At 42.3% G+C, this 24952-nt stretch overlaps 1 protein-coding gene across 1 annotated transcript; it reads left to right on the top strand.

Annotated features, from left to right (window-relative positions):
• The first annotated feature begins 626 nt into the window (after window positions 1-626).
• LOC111969654 (14-3-3 protein beta/alpha-1) lies at window positions 627-16108 on the top strand. The gene is made up of 6 exons (XM_023995809.2): window positions 627-748; window positions 14010-14310; window positions 14654-14777; window positions 15111-15274; window positions 15576-15671; window positions 15802-16108. Exons 2-6 carry the CDS (start codon window positions 14017-14019, stop codon window positions 15856-15858), a joined length of 735 nt encoding a protein of 244 aa, XP_023851577.1. The 5' UTR covers window positions 627-748; window positions 14010-14016; the 3' UTR covers window positions 15859-16108.
• The last annotated feature ends 8844 nt before the right edge of the window (window positions 16109-24952 follow it).

Here is a 24952-nt window from a genome sequence, read left to right as displayed (position 1 = left end):
ATGTGGAACATTTCTGGGATCTTTTATTTCAGCTCATGGAACATGGGACCAACACTTTAGACATTGCCTTTATATTTTTGTTCAGTATACATGGAACTCTTTTGTGGGTGAAAGAGTTATTCTACCAAGTCCCATAATGGGTTCTTCTGCTGGAGTAACTTTTTTTAAGAGCAGTGTTTTTTCTAAGAGCAGTGTTGTTAGTATTATGGTAGCAATATTTTTTTAAAATCATATGCATGCAATCATATTCATGCAAGCTGTCATTTCATAAGACATGATCAGTGCTTGACTTGGACAGGAGCTCACAGGAGCTGATTACTGGCAAATGTTCTACTGCTTGAGCTCCTGTTCCTCTTATATAATATTAGCTCAAAAGTATTGTGACGCGCCTGCAACTTTATATAAACGGTACAGCCAGACTATCCTGTCTCAACATCTGTGGTCTATGATTTACACTTTACATGGGACTGTAAGCATTTGCTTGGAGACGGTAACTATGGTGACCACTTACGTCATCGCATAGTGGCTCGCATACTCTTTATGACGTCAACTACCCTGCAAAATGCTTAGGAAACCCCGGAGTGCTGTTACCATAGATACTGGCGGGGGGAGGGGGGAGTTTAGAGGAAGCGGAAGTGTTAGCGCAGGCGGAAGTGGTACTGCCCTGAAAATCCCGAGCAGCGAACGGAGGACAGCTTGGTACTCCCATCGTTTAGAGAAAAAGCAGGATTCAAAATACAAGCTAAATGTGAGTTCACTTGCATAAGTTTGATTATATTATTATCTCCTGGGTCAGAGCGGTAATTGTGGGTTCATAATAACCCAACAATGTCTCCAATCGCTATCTGTGGCGGAAGGTGGTTTGGGGCTGGGTACAAGGATTTAGGCCGAGACGTGTGATTGAATAGCGAGCTAGAGCTCACAAGCTAGCTAGGAATTAGGTTATTGTAAACCACGTATCTCAGATCTGCCCTAGGAAATATGAATCAAAATCCAAAATTGTACCGTAATGCTGATGTATATATCCACACTAGACTATGATAATTTTTTTGCAAGGCTAATGTTCCCTGCCTGGTCGTCGTGAAATCAAGACTTACAGTAGCTACCTTACCAGCGCTAGCAAGCTAATGCTAACATGACGCTATCTCCAGCTAATTTTACAAGTGAATGGACTGCAATGCACAGGTTTTTGCGATGACACTGGTGTTTAATAGCTACGAATTAAATGATATTTTCGTATATCCAACTCATTGGTAACATTCAATTACTATAACTTGCTAGATAGGCCAGCTAACGGCAGCTTTCATATTAAAATTCCGCAAGGGAATGCGACAGAGAGGGCGTTACTAGCTCTCCAGCTCCATCTTCAATGCCGGACTGGAATCTAGCAAGCTAACGCTTTAGCGATTAGGTGCTACCGATTTTATAGCGCAATGCTGCAGTATTTCCGCCATGGACGTTAAATTTGACATCCGTGATCATAACTAGTTAGCGAGTATTTGCTAACGGTTGAAAGATGGTTATGTTGGAGGAAATTGTATCGATAGTAAAACACAGTGACAATTAAGACATAGCCTTGGTAATGTAGGATACCATACTGTCATAGTATACCAGGTTTTTAAAATAAACTGATCTCAACTGGCGCAAGTGACACAGCCATTGTGAGCAAATCTGACTTTATCATAGTCGAAATTGACTTGAGATAACATGGCCACGAGCCGTATAACTATACGTGGCCATAATAATAATACATTGGTTAAACAATAAAGCTAAGATCACCTGCTGCGTTGTCACTACTTCACGTTATTTTTTAGGGATGTATGTCCTTTGAAAACATGCCTTGCGTCTAGAGCTGGGTTTCACGTAAAAGTTATATGGTTAATTTCCTATAATGGTTGTTTAGAAGAAGAAAGTCTTCTGATTATGGCTTAAACTTTCTAGAGCCCCAATGGGGACAAATCGATATTTCTAAGAATGTTGTGTTTTCAAGATAAATTATCAGAACCACAATATTGGAATTTGTTTAGTTGTGGCCAATCATAATGGCCAATTTTCTCAAATATAATACCTAACATTTACCAAGCTGATCTTATATTGTCCTATGTCAGCATTATTTAGCCGTTCCGGTGTGGACAAGATTTTCTTTATAACATTGAATTTGTGTTACTGTCCCAGAGAAAGGGGTTCCTTGCCTCTCACCATCGAAAAATGCTGAAAGTGTTAAAAGGTATATTTATACTGTGTTTTTGTTTTTAATGGCCTTTATTTAGCTAGGCAAGTCAGTTAAGAACAAATTCTTATTTACAATGATGGCCTGTATGGCATTCCTTGAATCTTAAAATTAGGGCTAGGCAATATATCAAATTAATTAAATCAATGCCTGTATCACAAGAATCACTTTATTTTTGTATTTTTTCATAAGCGTTTGTTCTCATGTTGTCGTTTTGTGTCTTGGCTCCTTGTGTGCTGTGCACCTTCCCATTTACACACATACACCAAGCCCTCCCCCTTGCCACTCCCAACCACAAAGATGAGATCACTTCTTTCTCTCCTTTCTTTAAGACATGAAGGTCGTCAATACAGAACATTTCAAGAACTTTGAAAGTTTATTCAAGTGCAATCGCAAGAACCATCAAGCGATATGATTAAGCTGGCTTTCATGAGGACCGCCACAGCGAAAGAAGACCCGGAGTTACTTCTGCTCCAGAGGATAAGTTCATTGGAGTTACCAGCTTCAGAAATTGCAGCCCAAATAAATGCTTCAGAGTTCAAGTAACAGACACATCTCAACATCAACTGTTCAGAGGAGACTGCGTGAATCAGACCTTAATGGTCGAATTGCTGCGAAGAAACCACTACTAAAGGAAACCAATAATAAGAAGAGACTTGCTTGGGCCAAGAAACACGAGTAACGTACATTACACCGGTGGAAATCTGTCCTTTTGATCTGATCTGAGTCCAAATGTGAGAATTTTGGTTCCAACTGCTGTGGCTTTGTGAGACGCAGAGTGGGTGAACGGATGATCTCCGCATGTGTGGTTACCACCGTGAAGCATGGAGGAGGTGGTGCGGGGGTGCTTTGCTGGTGACACTGTTGGTGATTTATTTAGAATTCATCTGTAACAGATGACATTCATATTCTGTTCACTTAGATAATATATTTGATGATACAGTGGTAGCAATACATGGTTATAACATCTACCGAAAAGACAAATGCCAACGGAGGTGGTGTTGCTGTCTATATTCAGAACCACATTCCTGTAAACCTTAGAGGATCTAATGTTAACTACTGTTGAAGTAATATGGCTACAATTCCTCTGCCTCACCTAAAGCCCATTCTTGTGGGAAGCTGCTATAGACCACCAAGTGCTAACAGTCAGTATCTGGATAATATGTGTGAAATGCGTGATAATGTAAACTCAGCAAAAAAAGAAATGTCCTCACTGTCAACTGTTTATTTTCAGCAAACTAAACATGTGTAAATATTTGTATGAACATAAGATTCAACAACTGCGACATAAACAGAACTAGTTCCACAGATATGTGATTAACAGAAATGAAATAATGCGTCCCTGAACAAAGGGGGGGTCAAAAGTAACAGTCAGTATCTGGTGTGGCCACCAGCTGCATTATATACTGCAGTGCATCTCCTCCTCATGGACTGCACCAGATTGGCCAGTTCTTGCTGTGAGATGTTACCCCACTCTTCCACCAAGGTACCTGCATGTTCCCGGACATTTCTGGGGGGAATCGCCCTAGCCCTCACCCTCCGATCCAACAGGTCCCCGTTCTAGCGAAACCCCGTTCCCAGACAGGTTAAGTGTTCCTTGAATTCTAAATAAATCACTGACAGTGTCACCAGCAAAGCACCCCCACACCATTCTGTGCCTTGTCACACCACCCTGGATTGCTGACCTCTGCCTGCCCTGAGCCTGCCTGCCATTCTATACCTTTCGGACTCTGCTCTGGATTACTGACCTACTGTTCCGCTAGCGGAACCCCAGTCCTAGACAGGTTAACGACCATTCCACAGGTGCATATTCATGAATTGTTTATGGTTCATTGAACAAGCACAGTGTTTAAAACCTTTACAGTGAAGATCTGTGAAGATATTTGGATTTTTGCTAATTATCTTTGAAAGACAGGGTCCTGAAAAAGGGACGTTTGGTTTTTTGCTGAGTTTGTGATATGAACAGAGAAATGTATTTTCTGGGTGATTTTAAATATTGACTGGCTCTCATCAAGCTGCCCACTCAGGAAAAAACTTAAAACTGTAACCAGTGCCTGCAACTTGCATCAGTCAGTCAACCTACCAGGGTAGTTACAAACAGCACAGGAATTAAATCATCAACATGTGTTGATCACATTTTGCAGATATTTGCTTTAAAGCAGTATCCAAATCCATAGGATGTAGTGATCACAATATAGTAGCCATATCTAGGGAAACCAAAGTTCCAAAGGCTGGGCCTAATATAGTGTATAAGAGGTCATACAATTAGTTTTGTAGTTTTTCATATGTTGATGTAAAGAATATTTGCTGGTCTGTGGTGTGTAATGAGAAACCAGACACTGCACTTGACGCATTTATGAAACTACTTATTCCAGTTACTAATAAGCACGCACCCATTAAGAAAATGACTGTTAAAACTGTTAAATCCCCGTGAATTGATGAGGAATTAAAAATGTGTATGGTTGAGAGGGATGAGGCAAAAGGTATGGCAATTAAGTATGAAACAAAGATAAATTATATAAAAAATTATAGTAAAAAGCTTTGGGTCACCTTAAATGAAATTTTTGGGGGAAAAGCCAACGTGGCTCCATTTATTGAAACAGATGGCTCATTCATCACGAAGCCCACTGATATTGCAAACTACTTTAATGACTTTCATTGGCAAGATAAGCAAACTTAGGGATGACATGCCAGCAACAAACGCTGACACTACACATCCAAGTATATCGGACCATATTATGAAAGACAAGAATTGTACTTTAGAATTCCGTAAAGTCAGAGTGGAAGAGGTGAACAATTTTTGTCTATCAACAATGACAAGCCACCAGGGTCTGACAATCTAGATGGAAAATTACTGACTATATTGCCACTCCTATTTGCCACATCTTCAATTTAAGCTTACTAGAGAGTGTGTGCCCTCAGGCCTGGAGGGAAGCTAAAGTCATTCCGCTACCCTAGAATAGTAAAGCCCCCTTTACTGGCTCAAATAACCAACCAATCAGCCAGTTACCAACCCTTAGTAAACCGCTGGATTTTTTTTGTTGACCAGATATAATGCTATTTTACAGTAAACAAATTAACAACAGAATTTAGGGAAGGACACACAGCATGCTTATTGGGAAGGACACTCAACAAGCACAGCACATACACAAATGACTGAATTGGCTGAGAGAAATTTATGATAAAATGATTGTGGGGGCTGTCTTGCTAGACTCCGTGCATATTTTGACATTATTGATCATGGTCTACTGCCGGAAAAACGTATGTGTTATGGCTTTACACCCCCTGCTATAATGTGGATAAAGAGTTACTTGTCTAACAGAACACAGAGGGTGTTCTTTATTGGAAGCCTATCAAATATAATAGGAATTCCTCAGAGTAGCTGTTTAGGCCCCTTGTTTTTTCAATTTTTACTTACGACATGCCACTGACTTGAAGTAAAGCCAGAGGTTCTATGTATGCGGATGACTCAACATGATACATGTCAGTTACTACAGCGACTGAAATGACTGCAACACTCAACAAAGAGCTGCAGTTAGTTTGAGTGGGTATTTCTAATACTAAAAGCATTGTATTTGGGTCAAATCATTAACTAAACCTCAACTAAATCTTGTAATAATTAATGTGGAAATTTAGCAAATTGAGGTGACTAAACTGCTTGGAGTAACACTATATTGTAAACTGTCATGGTCAAAACATATTGATGCAGTAGTAGCTAAGATGGGGAGAAGTCTGTCTGTAATAAAGTGATGCTCTGCCTTAACCTCTCTAGGGTATGTGGGACGGTAGCGTCCCACCTCGTCAACAGCCAGTGAAACTGCAGGGCGCCAAATTCAAAACAACAGAAATCCCATAATTTAAATTCCTCAAACATACATGTGTCTTATACCATTTTAAAGGTAATCTTGTTGTTAATCCCACCAAAGTGTCCGATTTCAAATAGGCTTTTCAGCGAAAGCACCACAAACGATTATGTTAGGTCACCGCAAAATCACAGACAAACAGTCATTTTTCCAGCCAAAGACAGGAGTCAAAAAACCCGAAATAGAGATAAAATGTATCATTAACCGTTGATCTTCATCAGATGACACTCATAGGACTTCATGTTACACAATACATATATGTTTTGTTCAATAAAGTTAATATTTATATCCAAAAACCTCAGTTTACATTGGCGCCATGTTCAGAAATGCATCCAAAATATCCGGAGAAATTGCAGAGAGCCACGTCAAATAACATAAATACTCATCATAAACTTTGATGAAAGATACATGTTTTACATAGAATTAAAGATACACTTGTTCTTAATGCACCGCGGTGTCAGATATTCAAAAGCTTTACGGCAAAACACAATATTCAATAATCTGATAATAGCTTCAGCCACAAAAGCAAGCCATACAGTAACCCGACTTCTACTGTATATCGGGATATGAGATTTTTCCCAGCCCTAGTTCGCCCATTTTGAATTTTATTTTGTGTTTTGCATCTCTGATTTGATGTTCAATCTATTCCCTGGGTCATTTCATGTGTGTCTGAGTTATTGGCGTTCGCTTAGGCCGGTATGACGTAGCACGGTGATAGTCACTCTCAACTACACTGGAAGTCAAAAGGAATTCGTCTTTTAGATTGCGAAAACGTTCGTCAACATGTCAGATTAAAATACTGGCTGATGTCATAACTCGGGAGGATGTCTTCTCTCGAATGAGCCATTGATCTTATTTTTGCGATAATCTTACCTCAAATGTGTAATTTAATGGAGGGTGTCGCACTATTTGTCTGCCTCTAGTGCATGGTGAATTTGCCAAAGATATACACTGCTCAAAAAAATAAAGGGAACACTAAAATAACACATCCTAGATCTGAATGAATGAAATATTCTTATTAAATACTTTTTTCTTTACATAGTTGAATGTGCTGACAACAAATCACACAAAAATTATCAATTGAAATCAAATTTATCAACCCATGGAGGTCTGGATTTGGAGTCACACTCAAAATTAAAGTGGAAAACCACACTACAGGCTGATCCAACTTTGATGTAATGTCCTTAAAACAAGTCAAGATGAGGCTCAGTAGTGTGTGTGGCCTCCACGTGCCTGTATGACCTCCCTACAACGCCTGGGCATGCTCCTGATGAGTGGCGGATGGTCTCCTGAGGGATCTCCTGGACTAAAGCATCCGCCAACTCCTGGACAGTCTGTGTGCAACGTGGCGTTGGTGGATGGAGCGAGACATGATGTCCCAGATGTGCTCAATTGGATTAAGGTCTGGGGGAACGGCGGGCCAGTCCATAGCATCAATGCCTTCCTCTTGCAGGAACTGCTGACACACTCCAGCCACATGAGGTCTAGCATTGTCTTGCATTAGGAGAACCCAGGCCAACCGCACCAGCATATGGTCTCACAAGGGGTCTGAGATCTCATCTCGGTACCTAATGGCATGCAGGCTACCTCTGGCGAGCACATCTCGGAGGGCTGTGCGGCCCCCCAAGAAATGCCACCCAACACCATGACTGACCCACCGCCAAACCGGTCATGCTGGAGGATGTTGCAGGCAGCAGAACGTTCTCCACGCGTCTCCAGACTCTGTCACGTCTGTCACATGTGCTCAGTGTGAACCTGCTTTCATCTGTGAAGACACAGGGCGCCAGTGGCGAATTGCCAATCTTGGTGTTCTCTGGCAAATGCCAAACGTCCTGCACGGTGTTGGGCTGTAAGCACAACCCCACCTGTGGACGTCGGGCCCTCATACCACTCATGGAGTCTGTTTCTGGCCGTTTGAGCAGACACATGCACATTTGTGGCCTGCTGGAGGTCATTTGCAGGGCTCTGGCAGTGCTCCTCCTTGCACAAAGGCGGAGGTAGCGGTCCTGTGCTGGGTTGTTGCCCTCCTACGGCCTCCTCCACGTCTCCTGATGTACTGGCCTGTCTCCTGGTAGCGCCTCCATGCTCTGGACACTACGCTGACAGACACAGCAAACCTTCCATCCTGGATGAGCTGCACTACCTGAGGCACTTGTGTGGGTCGTAGACTCCGTCTCATGCTACCACTAGAGTGAAAGCACCGCCAGCATTCAAAAGTGACCAAAACATCAKCCAGGAAGCATAGGAACTGAGAAGTGGTCTGTGGTCACCACCTGCAGAACCACTCCTTTATTGGGGGTGTCTTGCTAATTGCCTATAATTTCCACCTGTTGTCTATACCATTTGCACAACAGCATGTGAAATTTATTGTCAATCAGTGTTGCTTCCTAAGTGGACAGTTTGATTTCACAGAAGTGTGATTGACTTGGAGTTACATTGTTTTGTTTAAGTGTTCCCTTTATTTTTTGGAGCAGTGTATTATAGAAAGAAGATAGGAATCCAACGAATGAAGGAACGTGTAACGACCCACCCAGCAGACTGTCGACCAATCGCGTTCACGTTGTCAGTCAGTGTATATGTTGAGAAACGTGCCTATTTTCCTCAAAAGTACGTAATGTCACCATTCCAAAGCTATACGATACTATAGATAGCGAGTACTTTTCTCATATCTCGGTAAAGATTGGTAATTTTGTTTTCTTGTTGCCAAAATGTGTGCTAATGTTGGGTTTTTGAGCTAATAACCAATAGATTCCCATTCACTGCTTGAAGGAGAGTGCTTCTTGTCCCAGAATTGCCCAGAATGCACTGCGCAGCCCGTTGACGTAGCATGGGCAACGTTTCCCATCTCCTCAAAAGTATATCTACCATTGTGAATGTTAGACCACTCTGTAAGGCACATCGATCTGCTGTTTGAACATGGTGAGATTGTAGACTCCTAAATTGATAGCTGTAAAATTGCCTAAAACTACACTAACTGATATTGTCTTTGGTATTATTTTGTGTAGTTACGTTTGATAGCTACCTAGCCAGCCAGCCCATAGAGAGAGCATTTGCATTGTGGATTTTGTTGTCGACTTGAGCTTCAACAGATTTCAAAAAGCGATTTTCCATGTTGCTACCAACCTTATTATAACGCCAAAATGAAACATTTGTTCACAAAAAATATTGTTCTCACAGCTTTGGGCCAGTCCCTGAGCTGACAAGGTAAAAATCTGTCATTCTGCCCCTGAGCAAGGCAGTTAGCCCACTGTTCCCTGAGCGCCGAAGACGTGGATGTCGATTAAGGCAGCACTCCGCACATCTGATTCAGAGGGGTTGGGGTTAAATGCGGAAGACACATTTCAGTTGAATGCATTCAGACATTCAACTGACTAGGTATCCCCCTTTCCCATTTTCTTTTAACACTGTAAATTAAAGGAATGGGTGGTTTTGAGTGGATTTTTACTTTAAGTTGTTTGGCAAATGCACATGTTTTAGAAACCTTAACCTGCTCTTTTCTGGTTAGGAAATCAAAAAGTTTTCCTGCATGAAGACTTATATGAAAAAGTTGCTTTTTGGTAAGCTGAAGCTTTCCCTTTGTCAGTTACCCACACTGCGCTGTAGTCTCTTCAATCACAAGGCAGTTAATACTATTGTCACCCATCAGAATATTGTAACTGTAATCTGGTCTTTAGGCTACATCTATTATTAGTACATCTATGTGTGAAATTAGTTTTGATATAGTTTAGGTCAGGTGTCACTAACCGTCTCAAGATCACTTTCTGAGTCAAAATGCAACCCGAGATCTACTGCTCAGATTTTATTTTAACGTGACTTAAAACATTTAAGTCTATGCAACACTAACCTATTAAAAACAGTACTGTAGTAATGAGGTTTGTGCAGTGGGCTATAGGCCTAATACGTTATCACCGCACATTGTCTTTGCTTGAATTGCCCTCCCAATGCATTGTCCCCCACCCCCAAAAAAGTTAATTTAAAACTGTGAGTTATATGATCACAGCGGTAATAGATCAGTCATTGTATTACTTGTGAGTCACAGCTGATTGAGCATACATTTAAATAATTTGCTTATTTTTATTTTGCTGGGCTGATGGTGCCTGCATCTGATGGTCAGTCTCAGCGGAGGGAGAGAGCAGCTGACTGAGGGTCTGCCTCAACGTCCTGCCGCTCTCTCTTTCCTCTGCTGACACTAACCAAAAAGGGACACCGTCTTCCAGCTGATGACAACTCACGCACCACAAATTCATGTTGTGAACAGAAAGTGAAATATTCCTGGATATTAAAAAAGAACCAAGCCGCTAATAAAATGCAAGCCTATCAATACACTTTCCTACTCATTCGTTACAGCACGAGTGGAAGTAGGAAGAACGTGCATTTTATGGCTTATAAAGGTGTTGAATAAAAAGAGTTGACAGTGCTGAGTAAGGACTTACATTAACTCACTCATAAAAACAGCAGCTCTCTCTCTAATCATGGTTTAAAAAAAAAAATCTCGCAGTATCAGCTTTACTGTAGCTTTTTTTTTTTATTCCTGCTACATTACTGCAGACACGGTAAACTGAGCCACACGATTGGCCAGCGGTAGACCTTTAGTGCACTTGATTTACTCTCCGGGTCTGCCTGGAAGGCAGAGTTCGTAACTTCAGACGCATGTTTCAAAATGCAAACTCTTTGCCTGCTCAGCGCTCAGGGCAGCTAAATCGGGTGCACCTACCGCCAATCGGCTTTTTTACAGAAATGTTTGGCGATCGACTGAAAACGACCTGTTGGACCACTGGTTAGGGGGTAGTTTCTATCTATTTTAATTTAACTAGGCAAGTCAGTTAAGAACAAATTCTTATTTTACAATGATGGCCTAACCCGGACGACACTGGGCCAATTGTGCTATGGGACTCCTGATCACGTCCGGTTGTAATACAGTCCGGGATCGAACCTAGTGATGCCTAGCAATGAGATGCAGTGCATTAGATCGCTGTGCCACTCGGGAGCCATGGGACATTGTCAGATGGCAGCCAAGTGCAATGGGGGAAAATTGCATGTCCTCAAAACTGCTTATAACAAACTTTGATAGTGAAATTCTAACAACCACAGTGTTTTGAATATACTTATTTAAGAAAAGTCAAGGATGGGGGGACATGACTTTGAAAATGGCAGAATAATTAAAATCTTAAATTCATATGACCTCTAAATGATGCTCTAAGTTTAGTTGTCTATGTTTAGTCTCTCCTCGGTCATCTTTCAAATACCCACGTGATGTTGTATGCTCCTGCAAACCAATGAGTAGATGGGAGAGGTGGGACTTCCAGCGTGTCAAGTGTCTCAAAAATAGACAAGTTGTATTTTATCGTTTGGCTACGCATACGCTCGTTCAGGCCTGTGAGCGGTGTGGGTGAAATGGCTGAATAACATGTACACTACCAGTCAAAAGTTTGGACACACATACTCATTCAAGGGTTTTTCTTAATTGTTATTATTTTCTACATTGTAGAATAATAGTGAAGACATCAAAACTATGAAATAACACATTAAATCCTGTAGTAACCAAAAAAATGTTCAACAAATCCAAATATATTTTAGATAATTCAAAGTAGCCACCCTTTGCCTTGATGACAGTTTTGCACAATCTTGGCATTCTCTCAACCAGCTTCCCCTGGAATACTTTTCCAACAGTCTTGAAGGAGTTCCCACATATGCTGAGCACTTGTTGGCTGCTTTTCCTTCACTCTGCGGTCCAACTCATCCCAAACCATCTCAATTGAGGTCGGGTGATTGTGGAGGCCAGGGCATGCATCTGATGCAGCACTCCGTCACTTTTTTTCTTGGTCAAATAGCCCTTATACAGCCTGGAGGTGTGTTCGGTCATTGCCCTGTTGGAAAACAAATGACAGTCCCACGAAGCGCAAATTAGATGGGATGGCATATCACTGCAGAATGCTGTGGTAGCCATGCTGGTTAAGTGTGCCTTGAATTCTAAATAAATTAAGAATATTGGCACCATCACAGCACCACCTCAATGCTTCATGGTGGAAACCACACATGTGGAGATCATCCGTTCACCTACTCTGCGTCTCAGAAAGACACGGTGGTTAGAACCAAAAATCTCTAATTTGGACACATCAGGCCAAAGGAGATTTTCACCTGTCTATTGTCCATTTGCTCTCTTATTATTGGTGTCCTTTAGTAGTGGTTTCTTTGCAGCAATTCGACCATGAAGGCCTGATTCACGCAGTCTCCTCTGAACAGTTGATGTTGAGATGTCTGTTACTTGAACTCCGTGAAGCATTTATTTGGGCTGCAATTTCTGAGGCTGGTAACTCTAATGAACTTATCCTCTGCAGCAGAGGTAACTCTGGGTCTTGATGGAAGATGGGTTTTTGCGACTGCACTTGAAGAAATGTTCCGTATTAACTGACCTTTACCAAATAGAGCTATCTTCTGTATATCACCCCTACCTTGTCACAACATAAATGCTTGGCTCAAATGAATTAAGGAAGAAAGAAATTCCACAAATTGACTTAACAAGGCACACCTGTTAATTGAAATGCATTCCAGGTGACTACTTCATGAAGCTGGTTGAGAGAATGCCAAGAGTGTGCAAAGCTGTCATCAAGACAAAGGGTGGCTACTTTGAAGAATCTTAAATAAAAAAATATATTAGGATTTGTTCAACACTTTTTTGGTTACTACATGTGTGTTATTTCATAGTTTTGATGTCTTCACTATTATTCTACAATTGTAGAAAATAGTACAAATGTGGCGCAGTGGTCTAAGGCACTGCATCGCAGTTGCTAGCTGTGCCACTAGAGATCCTGGTTCGAGTGCAAGCCTTGTTGCAGCCGGCCGCGACCGGGAGACCCATGGGGCGGCGCACAATTGGCCCAGCGTCATCCGGGTTAGGCAAGGGTTTGGCTGGCAGGGATGTCCTTGTTCCATCGCGCTCTAGTGACTCCTGTGGCTGACGCGGTACAGTGTTTCCTCCGACACATTGGTGTGGCTGGTTCCGGGTTAAGCGGGCATTGTATCAAGAAGCAGTGTGGCTTGGTTTGGTCTCGACCTACGCCTTTCCCAAGTCCGTACGGGAGTTGCAACGATGAGACAAGACTGTAACTACCAATTGGACACCACGAAATTGGGGAGAAAAAGGGTTAAAAGTAAAAACAAAAAATCAAGATAAATCCTCGAATGAGTAGGTGTGTCCAAACTTTTGACTGGTACATTTATTTTGCAACGCTCGTGCACGGAATGTGGCCGCTGTGGTTTGCATGTAAGGGAATAGTTCCTGACTGGTATCTGAAAAGTTATGATGCTTATTAATCAATTTGATCATGTAGCCTATTGAATACTCAGTGATTTTCCATTTGAAGAACACTTGCAGGTTTTGGGTCAGTTCCATTTCAATTCAGTCTTGCTTGCTTTTCAGTTTACTTCCAGAATTAACTGAATTGAAATGGAATTGACCCCAACCCGGACACACAGACATCTCTGGACATGCTATCGGGTTGTCTTTATATCCGTATATTAATGCATATTTAAAAATCCTAATCATTATCAGTCAGAAATGAGGCACTCCCTTAGCTGAGAGAGACATCTGTGCTAATAGGCTATTGGTTTGTTAGACATTTTATCACGCCTAATTACTGAGTATTCAATAGGCTACATGATAAAACGGATTAATAAAATCAGAACATTAAAAAACTTTTCAGGACCCACAGAGGTGCACATTAATGTTCTAGCCCAGCACAAGCACACCAGATGCATCTAATCGGGTCTGTTAGTATATGACTAGATCAAAAATGTTCATCCCCTTGGGTCCACAGTACTAGGGTTGTAGAATGGGTAACCTCATACTTTCTAACATTACTAATAACTGTTGCTTGGTGTGACTATGACCACAATAACTTTGTGCCATTTCACAGCCTCGACATGGACAAGAACGACCTGGTACAGAAGGCTAAGCTGGCCGAGCAGGCCGAACGCTATGACGATATGGCGGCGGCGATGAAAGCGGTGACGGAGCAGGGCGGCGAGCTCTCCAACGAGGAGCGCAACCTGCTGTCGGTGGCCTACAAGAATGTGGTGGGGGCGCGTCGCTCCTCCTGGCGCGTCATCTCCAGCATCGAGCAGAAGACCGAGGGCAACGAGAAGAAGCAGCAGATGGCCCGTGAATACCGCGAGAAGATTGAGGCCGAGCTGCAGGACATCTGCAAGGATGTGCTGGTGAGAGAGCGAGAGCTTGCTAGTCTGTGCCATCGCTTTTAAAGGAGTCCCTTGATGCTATGGGGACGGGGTGATATAATGTGACACTGGGGCTAGAGTTAGATTCATTTAGAGTGCAGGCAATTTGGGAATGTGGTTGGAAGTGGAAATTGTACAGGGAAAATGCCCTATTTACACAACAAGCATTTTTCATTTAGCGTGAATGTGAGCTGGAATGAATTTGACACCAAAGCAAGGTTGCAGAGCATCTATTTTTGGTTAATCTTTTGTTTGGTCCTGTGTGTTGAAAGGGCGGACTTGAGTTGACTGACACCCAACCAACCTCTCTTTTTTTCTGTTTTAGGCACTCCTCGACAATTACCTCATTGCCAATGCGACTCAGGCAGAAAGCAAGGTGTTCTACCTTAAAATGAAAGGTGACTACTACAGATATCTGTCTGAGGTGGCATCTGGAGACTCAAAGAAGAGTAAGTAGATCTCTGTTCTGTGAGGAAGCTTCCGAGTCACACTGTTGCCAAGAACCCATGATCGTTAATTGGCCACTTTTCCTCAGCGTCTGATTATCATGGAAATAAGCAAAACCTATATTTTTATAATCTGCTGCTTGCAGTGCTTTTTAAGGCTTAAGTGGTATCATCACTGGCCTGATTTGATGTCCACAGTACATAATATCTAGACAATGTTCAATCAGTATCCATTATACAGGAGATGCTCTGTGAAATGAAACATTAATTCTCTTCAACAAAAGCATGATGAGTGAATGGTGTTAATTCATTGGGCCTCTTCTCTCACCATCACAGCCACAGTGGAGAACTCCCAGCAGGCCTACCAGGAGGCATTTGACATCAGCAAGAAGGACATGCAGCCGACACACCCCATCAGGCTGGGCCTCGCTCTCAACTTTTCCGTCTTCTATTATGAGATCCTCAACTCCCCCGAGCAGGCCTGCAGTTTGGCGAAGGCGGTGGGGCACCGTTATACTCTCACACACGTTCCATCATCACACTGCAGTGCCTGCGTGATACAGACACGCCCCTCCTGCTCAGATTTTTTACACAAACCTGCTCTTTAACACCGGTGCTTGTGCTGTTGGCGTTTGCCAAATATTTAAATGAAAAATAGACTGTTGTGATGGTGCTTTGTCATCTGGAGTACCAAGCTTTGTCAATTGGTAAAGTGTTTTGGAGGCATTTTATTTTGTGGTATTCTGGGCCTTATAAAACATGTTTTTTTTACCCCCTTCCATATACCTGTTTTCCCTATAGGCTTTCGACGAAGCGATCGCCGAGCTTGACACCTTGAACGAGGACTCTTACAAAGACAGCACCTTGATCATGCAGCTACTAAGGGACAATCTCACTGTAAGTACTTACAGACAATATGCGCCTTGCCAATGTCATGCCATTCAAATGCATTATCGTTCGATAAACTTGGAACTGAATGCCTCGAGTGTATGAATCCAATGTTTTTTTTGTTTTTTTCCCTCTGCAGCTGTGGACATCAGAAAACCAGGGTGACGAGGGGGATGCCGGCGAAGGGGAGAACTAAAGGCGTTGCACATCACTGTTAATCCACCCACACTCTTCTTTCTTTATTTTACACATATACAGCCCATACATCCCTGCTCCATCCAGCCCCCTCCCTTTCTGTATGACAAGCAGCATGAATTGTACCTGACCTACCAGTTGTGCCCTTTCTCAGATATGCTCAGTTGTTAACAAGCAGAGTATTGTTTTGTGAGGATAAAAGAAAAATACATTTACCTGGTTGAGTGGCAAGGCCATTCGCCCCCCCCCCCTTTGATTCTCTCCTAACATTTCATAAAGATATGTTCTTTCACCTAGCAAGATATGCATTGATAGTATCCTTTTTTGCTTTGCTAGTGTACTGGCGATTGCTGGTTTTTATTCAAAAAGGTCATTAAACATTAAACTGTTTATTTTCAACAAACACTGTGATGCTTAGTTTTTCTCCACATAATCACAAATTCTGGTCGCTAAAATTCAGTACTGTATGTAGCAGTGCAATTCTGCTGTGGCCTCATAGAGAATGGTAGAAGAGGTTGTATTGTGACACTGACTAACATGCATATTGCTGTGTATTGTAAATTTTATTTTGCATCTGGAACTAAAATTAATACAAGGGACTCTAGGTTTTGCCATTCAATGTATGTCCAGCTGAAAAGGAAAAAAAACATTCCATTAGAACCTAACATTTAAAGGTAGACTCAGTGAAATAACGTTGCCACACGCAGCACTGCAGATATTGAGATGAGCAAGACTTTGGTCTTACACGGTCACACAGTATCTGTGCATGCGCACAGGTTTGCTTCACATTGTTAGTGTGGTAGGTACGAGACCAAAACAGAGTAAAAGTTGAGCTCCCACTTCAGCGCTCTTAGTTGCAGAAATAACTTTCTGTTAACTTTCTGCATCGATGTCATTTCGCTGAGTCTACCTTCAAGGTGTTATACATTTTTGTTGAACAAACCGGAGCATTCTCCTAATGTTATGTACTAGAACATTTGACATAAAGGTGCTGTTTGACATTAGTATAATGATACTATTTTGTTCTTAAATGTTACTTTTTTGCTTTGCGTAATAGTGACTCGCACATTGGTTCAAAACTGTAAATTGTAAACCCTTTTAAAGTACATTTAAATCTCTTAAATTGTGTTGTTAACCTGCTTGCAAAGAAACACCTTAAAGCTGTTTTACATTGAACTTTTATATATTGGTTATTAAAGCCTATCTTGAAGGCCTTATGCTGACAGTCCCAACTGACCAGTCAAAAGTTAGATATCATTTCATAAAGGAAACGATATCTAAGAGAATTCATGCTCTTGCCCACGAAGAGTGTGTAAGCAAATCCCCTAATGTAAGTTGTCATAGTCGGAGATGGCATTGATGCTTTAGTTTCGTGTATCTCCAGACTTAAGTCTGGAGTCTATCAGAGGAGACCATATTGTAGTGGAATGCGGTCAGTGGATGGGTTAGATTCTGGAGTAGTGCAAGGAACTTGAAGAAGTAGCTGAATTCACTCAGTGTCACAATACTTTGTCATCACCATAACATTCCACTTAGGTGTTGAATTCATCTGGTTCAGTCTTGCTGAAGACAATGTTTCATGCACTGAAGAAAAATCTCCCCGTTAGCTGAATAAATGGCAGTTATTCTACGCTTAATTTAAAAAATGCAGTAGTGAATGTGGAACCGAGCCTGTCTGTATATCTGGTATCTCCAATTGCTTTGTTTTTACTGACCAGTATTCTGCCTAAAGTTTGCTTCTGTGATGGTTTATATTGCTTAGATTTAGAATAGCATTAAAACAAAAATACACAAAAAAAACAACCCCTGGTTATTGACGTAATACTAGATTTGTATGTCTTTTAAAACAGTTCTAGTTTCACCCTACATGTTATCAGGAAAGTGTAAAAGACAATTTAAAGTGAAATAAAAGTTTTATCAGTTCCAAATTGTCCTGTTTTGTTTTTGTAACGAGTGGTTTGTCTGACAGAGTTAAACACTCCCGCATACATTTTTACTTAGTCTGATAAGCATTATTTAATGTTCAATTAAAACAGGCTACTTATTTAGTTGACAGAAATTGCACGACACCTCAAAGGCTGCATTTTCACTGGCACTTACAGCTAAATAATGATATTTCTTTCACTGATTGGTCAAAAGAACAATTAGTGGAAAAAATGTCAAATGGGCTGCCTGTGTAAATGCAGCCAAAGAAGATTCAATCAGATCAAGCATTAACCGGATAGCCAACACCCACATAGCTGATGTTTTGGCAGTGTCGAATGTGTAACTGCATTGGAGCTGTCAAATTGGTGAGAAGCTGCTCTTGATCCTTGTCATTAAGCCACACCTTCCTGCTCGCATTAGATGTTCAGAATGAGAAAGTGTAGGCTATATACACTGCTCAAAAAAATAAAGGGAACACTTAAACAACACAATGTAACTCCAAGTCAATCACACTTCTGTGAAATCAAACTGTCCACTTAGGAAGCAACACTGATTGACAATAAATTTCACATGCTGTTGTGCAAATGGAATAGACAACAGGTGGAAATTATAGGCAATTAGCAAGACACCCCCAATAAAGGAGTGGTTCTGCAGGTGGTGACCACAGACCACTTCTCAGTTCCTATGCTTCCTGGCTGATGTTTTGGTCACTTTTGAATGCTGGCGGTGCTTTCACTTTAGTGGTAGCATGGCGGCGGCGATGCACATTTGTGGCCTGCTGGAGGTCATTTTGCAGGGCTCTGGCAGTGCTCCTCCTTGCACAAAGGCGGAGGTAGCGGTCCTGCTGCTGGGTTGTTGCCCTCCTACGGCCTCCTCCACGTCTCCTGATGTACTGGCCTGTCTCCTGGTAGCGCCTCCATGCTCTGGACACTACGCTGACAGACACAGCAAACCTTCTTGCCACAGCTCGCATTGATGTGCCATCCTGGATGAGCTGCACTACCTGAGCCACTTGTGTGGGTTGTAGACTCCGTCTCATGCTACCACTAGAGTGAAAGCACCGCCAGCATTCAACAGTGACCAAAACATCAGCCAGGAAGCATAGGAACTGAGAAGTGGTCTGTGGTCACCACCTGCAAACCATTCCTTTATTGGGGGTGTCTTGCTAATTGCCTATAATTTCCACCTTTTGTCTATCCCATTTGCACAACAGCATGTGAAATTTATTGTCAATCAGTGTTGCTTCCTAAGTGGACAGTTTGATTTCACAGAAGTGTGATTGACTTGGAGTTACATTGTGTTGTTTAAGTGTTCCCTTTATTTTTTTGAGCAGTGTAGAAATGACGCTTAAATTTGAAATGATGAACGAGGATTTCTATCAACCTAATTGAGGAGTAGATTAGGCCTACAAGTCGCATTCCACTGTTCGAACTTGTGAACAAGGCTGCATGGGATTGCTCTTAATGCGACTCCGTGCAGCCAATGGCAATGTCCACTTTAGGTATAATGCCAGGAGCTGCTTTTGGATTTGACAGCTCTAGCGCAGCTCACCTTTGACACTGCCAAAACAACCGCTATGCTGATGTCTGAAAGCGGATCTGATTGAATAGGGCACTTAATCTATTCCTCAGGCGTTCTATTTTCATTTGGTCCTTTCTATAATGGGCTCTTGAATTAGGCTACATAGTATTGCACACAACCTAGAAATTGAAATGAAGCATCAGGGCACTAGATACATCCTGAAGTGCAGTCATTGACCACAATGAAGATAAATGGGGGAAATTGTTATTTTGCTATACCAACAAAAGATTGCCAAATATCAAAATTGATTGAATAGCCCCAGGAATGGACCAGCAGTTCTGAGGATGGGCTTCCCCTTGAGATTGAGTCATTTCTGTGGGGCTCCTTCTTTGAAGTCTGGTTACTCTCATGGATTTTTCCTATTTAGGGAGTTTTACCTTTCAACTCCCCAACACAGCTTATTTCCTATGGGATCATCATGGCACTTGCTTTCTCTTTAAAATTAAATGTTGTGATAGGCCAACCATGAACCCAGTATAGTATGTACCTTGCATTATTTGACAGCATTTTTTTTTTTTTTAAGGTTTAAGGGGTTAGTTGGGGAAAACAGGGCAGTGGGTCATGAGATATGCAGTTGAAGATAAAATAAACAAAAATACAAAACACAGCTGAAAATAATTTAGTCAGCGAACCTAAAATTAAGAAAATCTGCATAGTTTCCCCGCAGTTAAGTGGCTTACAGTATTATTATATAGATTTTCAACTTCTGAGAACAAGAACCAATCAGCATAAAGTGGCTTGGCGGACCACTCTTGACAGTTACACTATCAAGCAACTTCAAATGGATAGCTTCAAATAAATAATGTATTTTCTCTCAATTTAATTCCTACTACTACATAGCCTATTTGATACATCTCATACATTATTCACATTAGCATGCATGTAGAAATGTTATGGCGTATACCCTTAGTGACCTGGAATTGGGTGAAATAGCCAGCCTATGATTGAACCTTAAAGTGCAACTCCACAACTTTTCAACATTATATTAGTTATCTCCAGCATCTACATACACCCTATATACAGAAGTATGTGGACACCCCTTCAAATTGGTGGATTCAGCTATATACAAAAGTATGTGGACACCCCTTCAAATTAGTGGATTCAGCTATTTCAGCCACAACCGTTGCTGACAGGTGTATAAAATCGAGCACACAGCCATGCAATCTCCATAGACAGCCATGCAATCTTCATTGTTTTATTTCACTGTAGAGTCCTCAGTCCTGCTCAAAATGCCTTAGATGGCTCTTTTCTCCCACCCCACACTCATGCGGAAACCTCACTTAGGTTAACTGACGCCTCCAGAGACAACCTCTCTTATCGTCACCCAACGCATAGGTTTACCTCCACTGTACTCACATCCTACCATACCCCTGTACAGTACATTATGCCTTGAATCTATTCTACCATGCCCAGAAATCTGCTCCTTTAATTCTCTGTTCCGAATGCACTAGACAAGCAGTTCTTATAGCCTTTAGCCGTACCCTTATCCGACTCCTCTGTTCCTCTGGTGATGTAGAGGTAAACCCAGGCCCTGTAGCCCCTAGTACTACACCTACTCCCCAGGCGCTATCATTTGTTGACTTCTGTAACCGTAAAAGCCTTGGTTTCTTGCATGTTAACATCAGAAGCCTCCTCCCTAAGTTTGTTCTATTCACTGCTTTAGCAAAGTCCGCCAACCCTGATGTCCTAGCCGTGTCTGAATCCTGGCTTAGGAAGGCCACCAAGCTCAAGGTACTAAACAATATCATAACCACCATCGACAAAAGACAATACTGTGCAGCCGTCTTCATCGACCTGGCCAAGGCTTTCGACTCTGTCAATCACCGCATTCTTATCGGCAGCCTCAACAGCCTTGGTTTCTCAAATGACTGCCTCGCCTGGTTCAGAGAGTTCAGTGTGTCAAATCGGAGGGCCTGTTGTCCGGACCTCTGGCAGTCTCTATGGGGGTGCCCCAGGGTTCAATTTTCGGGACCACTTTTTTCTCTGTATACATCAATGATGTCACTCTTGCTGCTGGTGATTCTCTGATCCACCTCTACGCAGACGACACCATTCTGTATACTTCTGGCCCTTCTTTGGACACTGTGTTAACAAACCTCCAGAAAAGCTTCAATGCCATACAACTCTACTTCCGTGGCCTCCAACTGCTCTTAAATGCAAGTAAAACTAAGTGCATGCTTTTCAACCGACTGCTTCCCGCATCCTCCCACCCGAGTAGCATCACTACTCTGGACGTTTCTGACTTAGAATATGTGGACAACTACAAATACCTAGGTGTCTGGTTAGACTGCAAACTCTCCTTCCAGACTCACATCAAGCATCTCCAATCCCAAATTAAATCTAGAATCGGCTTCCAATGTCGCAACAAAGCATCCTTCACTCATGCTGCTGCTCCAGTTTCAACTGTTCTGCCTGCGGCTATGGAACCCTGACCTGTCACCGGACGTGCTACCTGTCCCAGACCTGCTGTTTTCAACTCTCTAGAGACAGCAGGAGCGTAGAGATACTCTTAATGATCGGCTATGAAAAGCAACTGACATTTACTCCTGAGGTGCTGACTTGCTGCACCCTCGACAACTACTGTGATTATTATTATTTGACCATGCTGCTCATTTATGAACATTTGAACATCTTGGCCATGTTCTGTTATAATCTCCACCGGCACAGCCAGAAGAGGGCTGGCCAGCCCTCATAGCCTGGTTCCTCTCTAGGTTTCTTCCTAGGTTTTGGCCTTTCTAGGGAGTTTTTCCTAGCCACCGTGCTTCTACACCTGCATTGCTTGCTGTTTGGGGTTTTAGGCTGGGTTTCTGTACAGCACTTTGAGATATCAGCTGATGTAAGAAGGGCTATATAAATACATTTGATTTGATGCTGCCAAACATACCCTCGTAAAACTGACTATCCCTCCGATCCTTGACTTCGGCGATGTCATTTACAAAATAGCCTCCAACACTCTACTCAGCAAATTGGATGCAGTCTATCAAAGTGCCATCCATTTTGTCACCAAAGCCCCATATACCACCACCACTGCAACCTGTATGCTCTCGTTGGCTGGCCCTCGCTTCATATTCGTCGCCAAACCCACTGGCTCCAGGTCATCTAAGTCTTTGCTAGTAAAGCCCTGTCTTATCTCAGCTCACTGGGCACCATAGCAGCACCCACCGTAGCACGCGCTCCAGCAGGTTTATTTCACTGGTCACCCCCAAAACCAACTCCCAAAGCCTTTCCTTCCAATTTTCTGCTGCCAATGACTGAACAAAATGCAAAAATCACTGAAGCTGGAGACTCATATTGCTAGGTTAAAGCCCCGTTTTATCTCAGCTCACTGGTCACCATTGCAGCACCCACCCGTAGCACGCGCTCCAGCAGGTATATTTCCCTGGTCACCCCCCAAGCCAACTCCCAAAGCCTTTCCTTCCAATTCTCTGCTGCCAATGACTGGAACGAATTGCAAAAATCACTGAAGCTGGAGACTCATATCTCCCTCACTAACTTTAAGCATCAGCTGTCAGAGCAGCTTACAGATCATTGCACCTGTACATAGCCCATTTGTAAATAGCCCACCCAACTACCTCATCCCCATATTGTTATTATTTTTGTTGTTGCGCCTTTGCACCCCAGTATCTCTACTTGCACATTCATCTTCTGCTCATCTATCACTCCCATGTTTAATTGCTAAATTGTAATTATTTCACCACTATGGCCTATTTATTGCCTTACCTCCCTAATCTTACTTCATTTGCACACACTGTATATAGACTTTTCTATTGTGTTATTGACTGTACGTTTGTTTATTCCATGTGTAACTCTGTGTTGTTTGTGTCGCACTGCTTTGCTTTATCTTGGCCAGTTCGCAGTTGTAAATGAGAACTTGTTCTCAACTGGCCTACTTGGTTAAATAAAGGTGAAATTAAAATTTTTTAAAGACACATTGGTAGTAGAATTGGTTGGTTATTACTGCATTGTCGGAACTAGAAGCACAAGCATTTCGCTACACTCGCATTAACATCTGCTAACCATGTGTATGTGACAAATAAAATTTGATTTGATTTAGAATGGCCTGTATTGAAGAACTCTGTGACCAACGTGGCACCGCCATAGGATGCCACCTTTCAAACAAGTCAGTTCCTCAAATTTCTACCCTGCTAGAGCTGCCCTGGTCAACTGTAAGTGCTGTTATTGTAAAGTGGAAACATTTAGGTGCAACAACGGCACAGCCGCGAAGTGGTAGGCCTCACAAACTCACAGAACAGGACAGCCGAATGCTAAAGCACGTAAAAAATCATATGTTCTCGGTTGCAACACTCACTACAGAGTTCCAAACTGCCTCTGGAAGCAACGTCAAGAAGAACAAGAACTGTTCACCGGGAGCTTCATGAAATGGGTTTCCATGGCCGAGCAGCCGCACACAAGCCTATGATCACCATGCGCAATGTCAAGCGTCGGCTGGAGTGGTGTAAAGCTCGCCACCATTGGACTCTGGAGAAGTGGAAACGCGTTCTATGGAATGATTAATCACGCTTCACCATCTGGTAGTCGGATGAAAGAATCTGGGTTTGGTGGATGCCAGGAGAACACTACCTGCCCGAATGCATAATGCCAACTGCAAAGTTTGGTGGAGGAGGAATAATGGTCTGGGGCTGTTTTTCATGGTTCGGGCTAGCCCCCTTAATTCCAGTGAAGGGGAATCTTAACGCTACAGCATACAATGACATTCAAGACAATTCTGTGCTTCCAACTTTGTGACAGTTTGGGGAAGGCTCTTTCCTGTTTCAGTATGACAATGCCCCTGAGTACAATGCGATGTCCACACAGAAATGGTTTGTCAAGATCAGTGTGGAAGAACTTGACTGGCCTACACAGAGCACTGATGTCAACCCCATCGAACACCTTTGGAATGGATTGCAACACCAACAGTGAGACAGGCCTAATCGCCCAACATCACTACCCGACCTCACTAATGCTTGTGTGGATGAATGGAAGCAAGTCCCTGCAGCAATGTTCCAACATCTAGTGGAAAGCCTTCCCAGAAGATGAATGGCTGTTATAGAAGCAAAGGGGGGACCAAATTCATATTAATGCTTATGATTTTGGAAAGAGATGTTAGACGAGCAGGTGTCCACATACTTTGACCATGTAGGATACGTGCATTTGGAAAAAAGATGTTCAAACATTCCGTAATTGAAGCAACAACTAGACAATGGAAAACAACTAGTTTCACAACTGGTATCATCCAACTCAGCCCCCATCAGGGAGGATGAGAGTTTGATTTGTTCCGTTTGTTTCCTGAATCCTAATTAGCGAAAAAAATGACATCTAAAGATTATGCATTACTGATAGAATTGTCAGCATGTTCGGTGATAGAGGTGGTAATGATGTTTCAATATGGTCTTAAATTCACAATAATACGGTAACTATCTCTTTCTCTGGTATAGTGTTACTTTCCTCGACTCAATGAAAATACCCATAAAATGTTAAGATTTTTTTTTATTTAACCTTTATTTAAACTAGGCAAGTCAGTTAAGAACAAATTCTTACTTACAATGACGGCCTACACCGGCCAAACCCGGACGACGCTGGGCCAATTG

Source organism: Salvelinus sp. IW2-2015, linkage group LG11, assembly GCF_002910315.2.
Source record: "Salvelinus sp. IW2-2015 linkage group LG11, ASM291031v2, whole genome shotgun sequence".
Classification (NCBI taxonomy): domain Eukaryota; kingdom Metazoa; phylum Chordata; class Actinopteri; order Salmoniformes; family Salmonidae; genus Salvelinus; species Salvelinus sp. IW2-2015.
The sequence above is the reverse complement of the archived record's forward strand: the minus strand, read 5'-3'. Positions and strand labels throughout refer to the sequence as shown.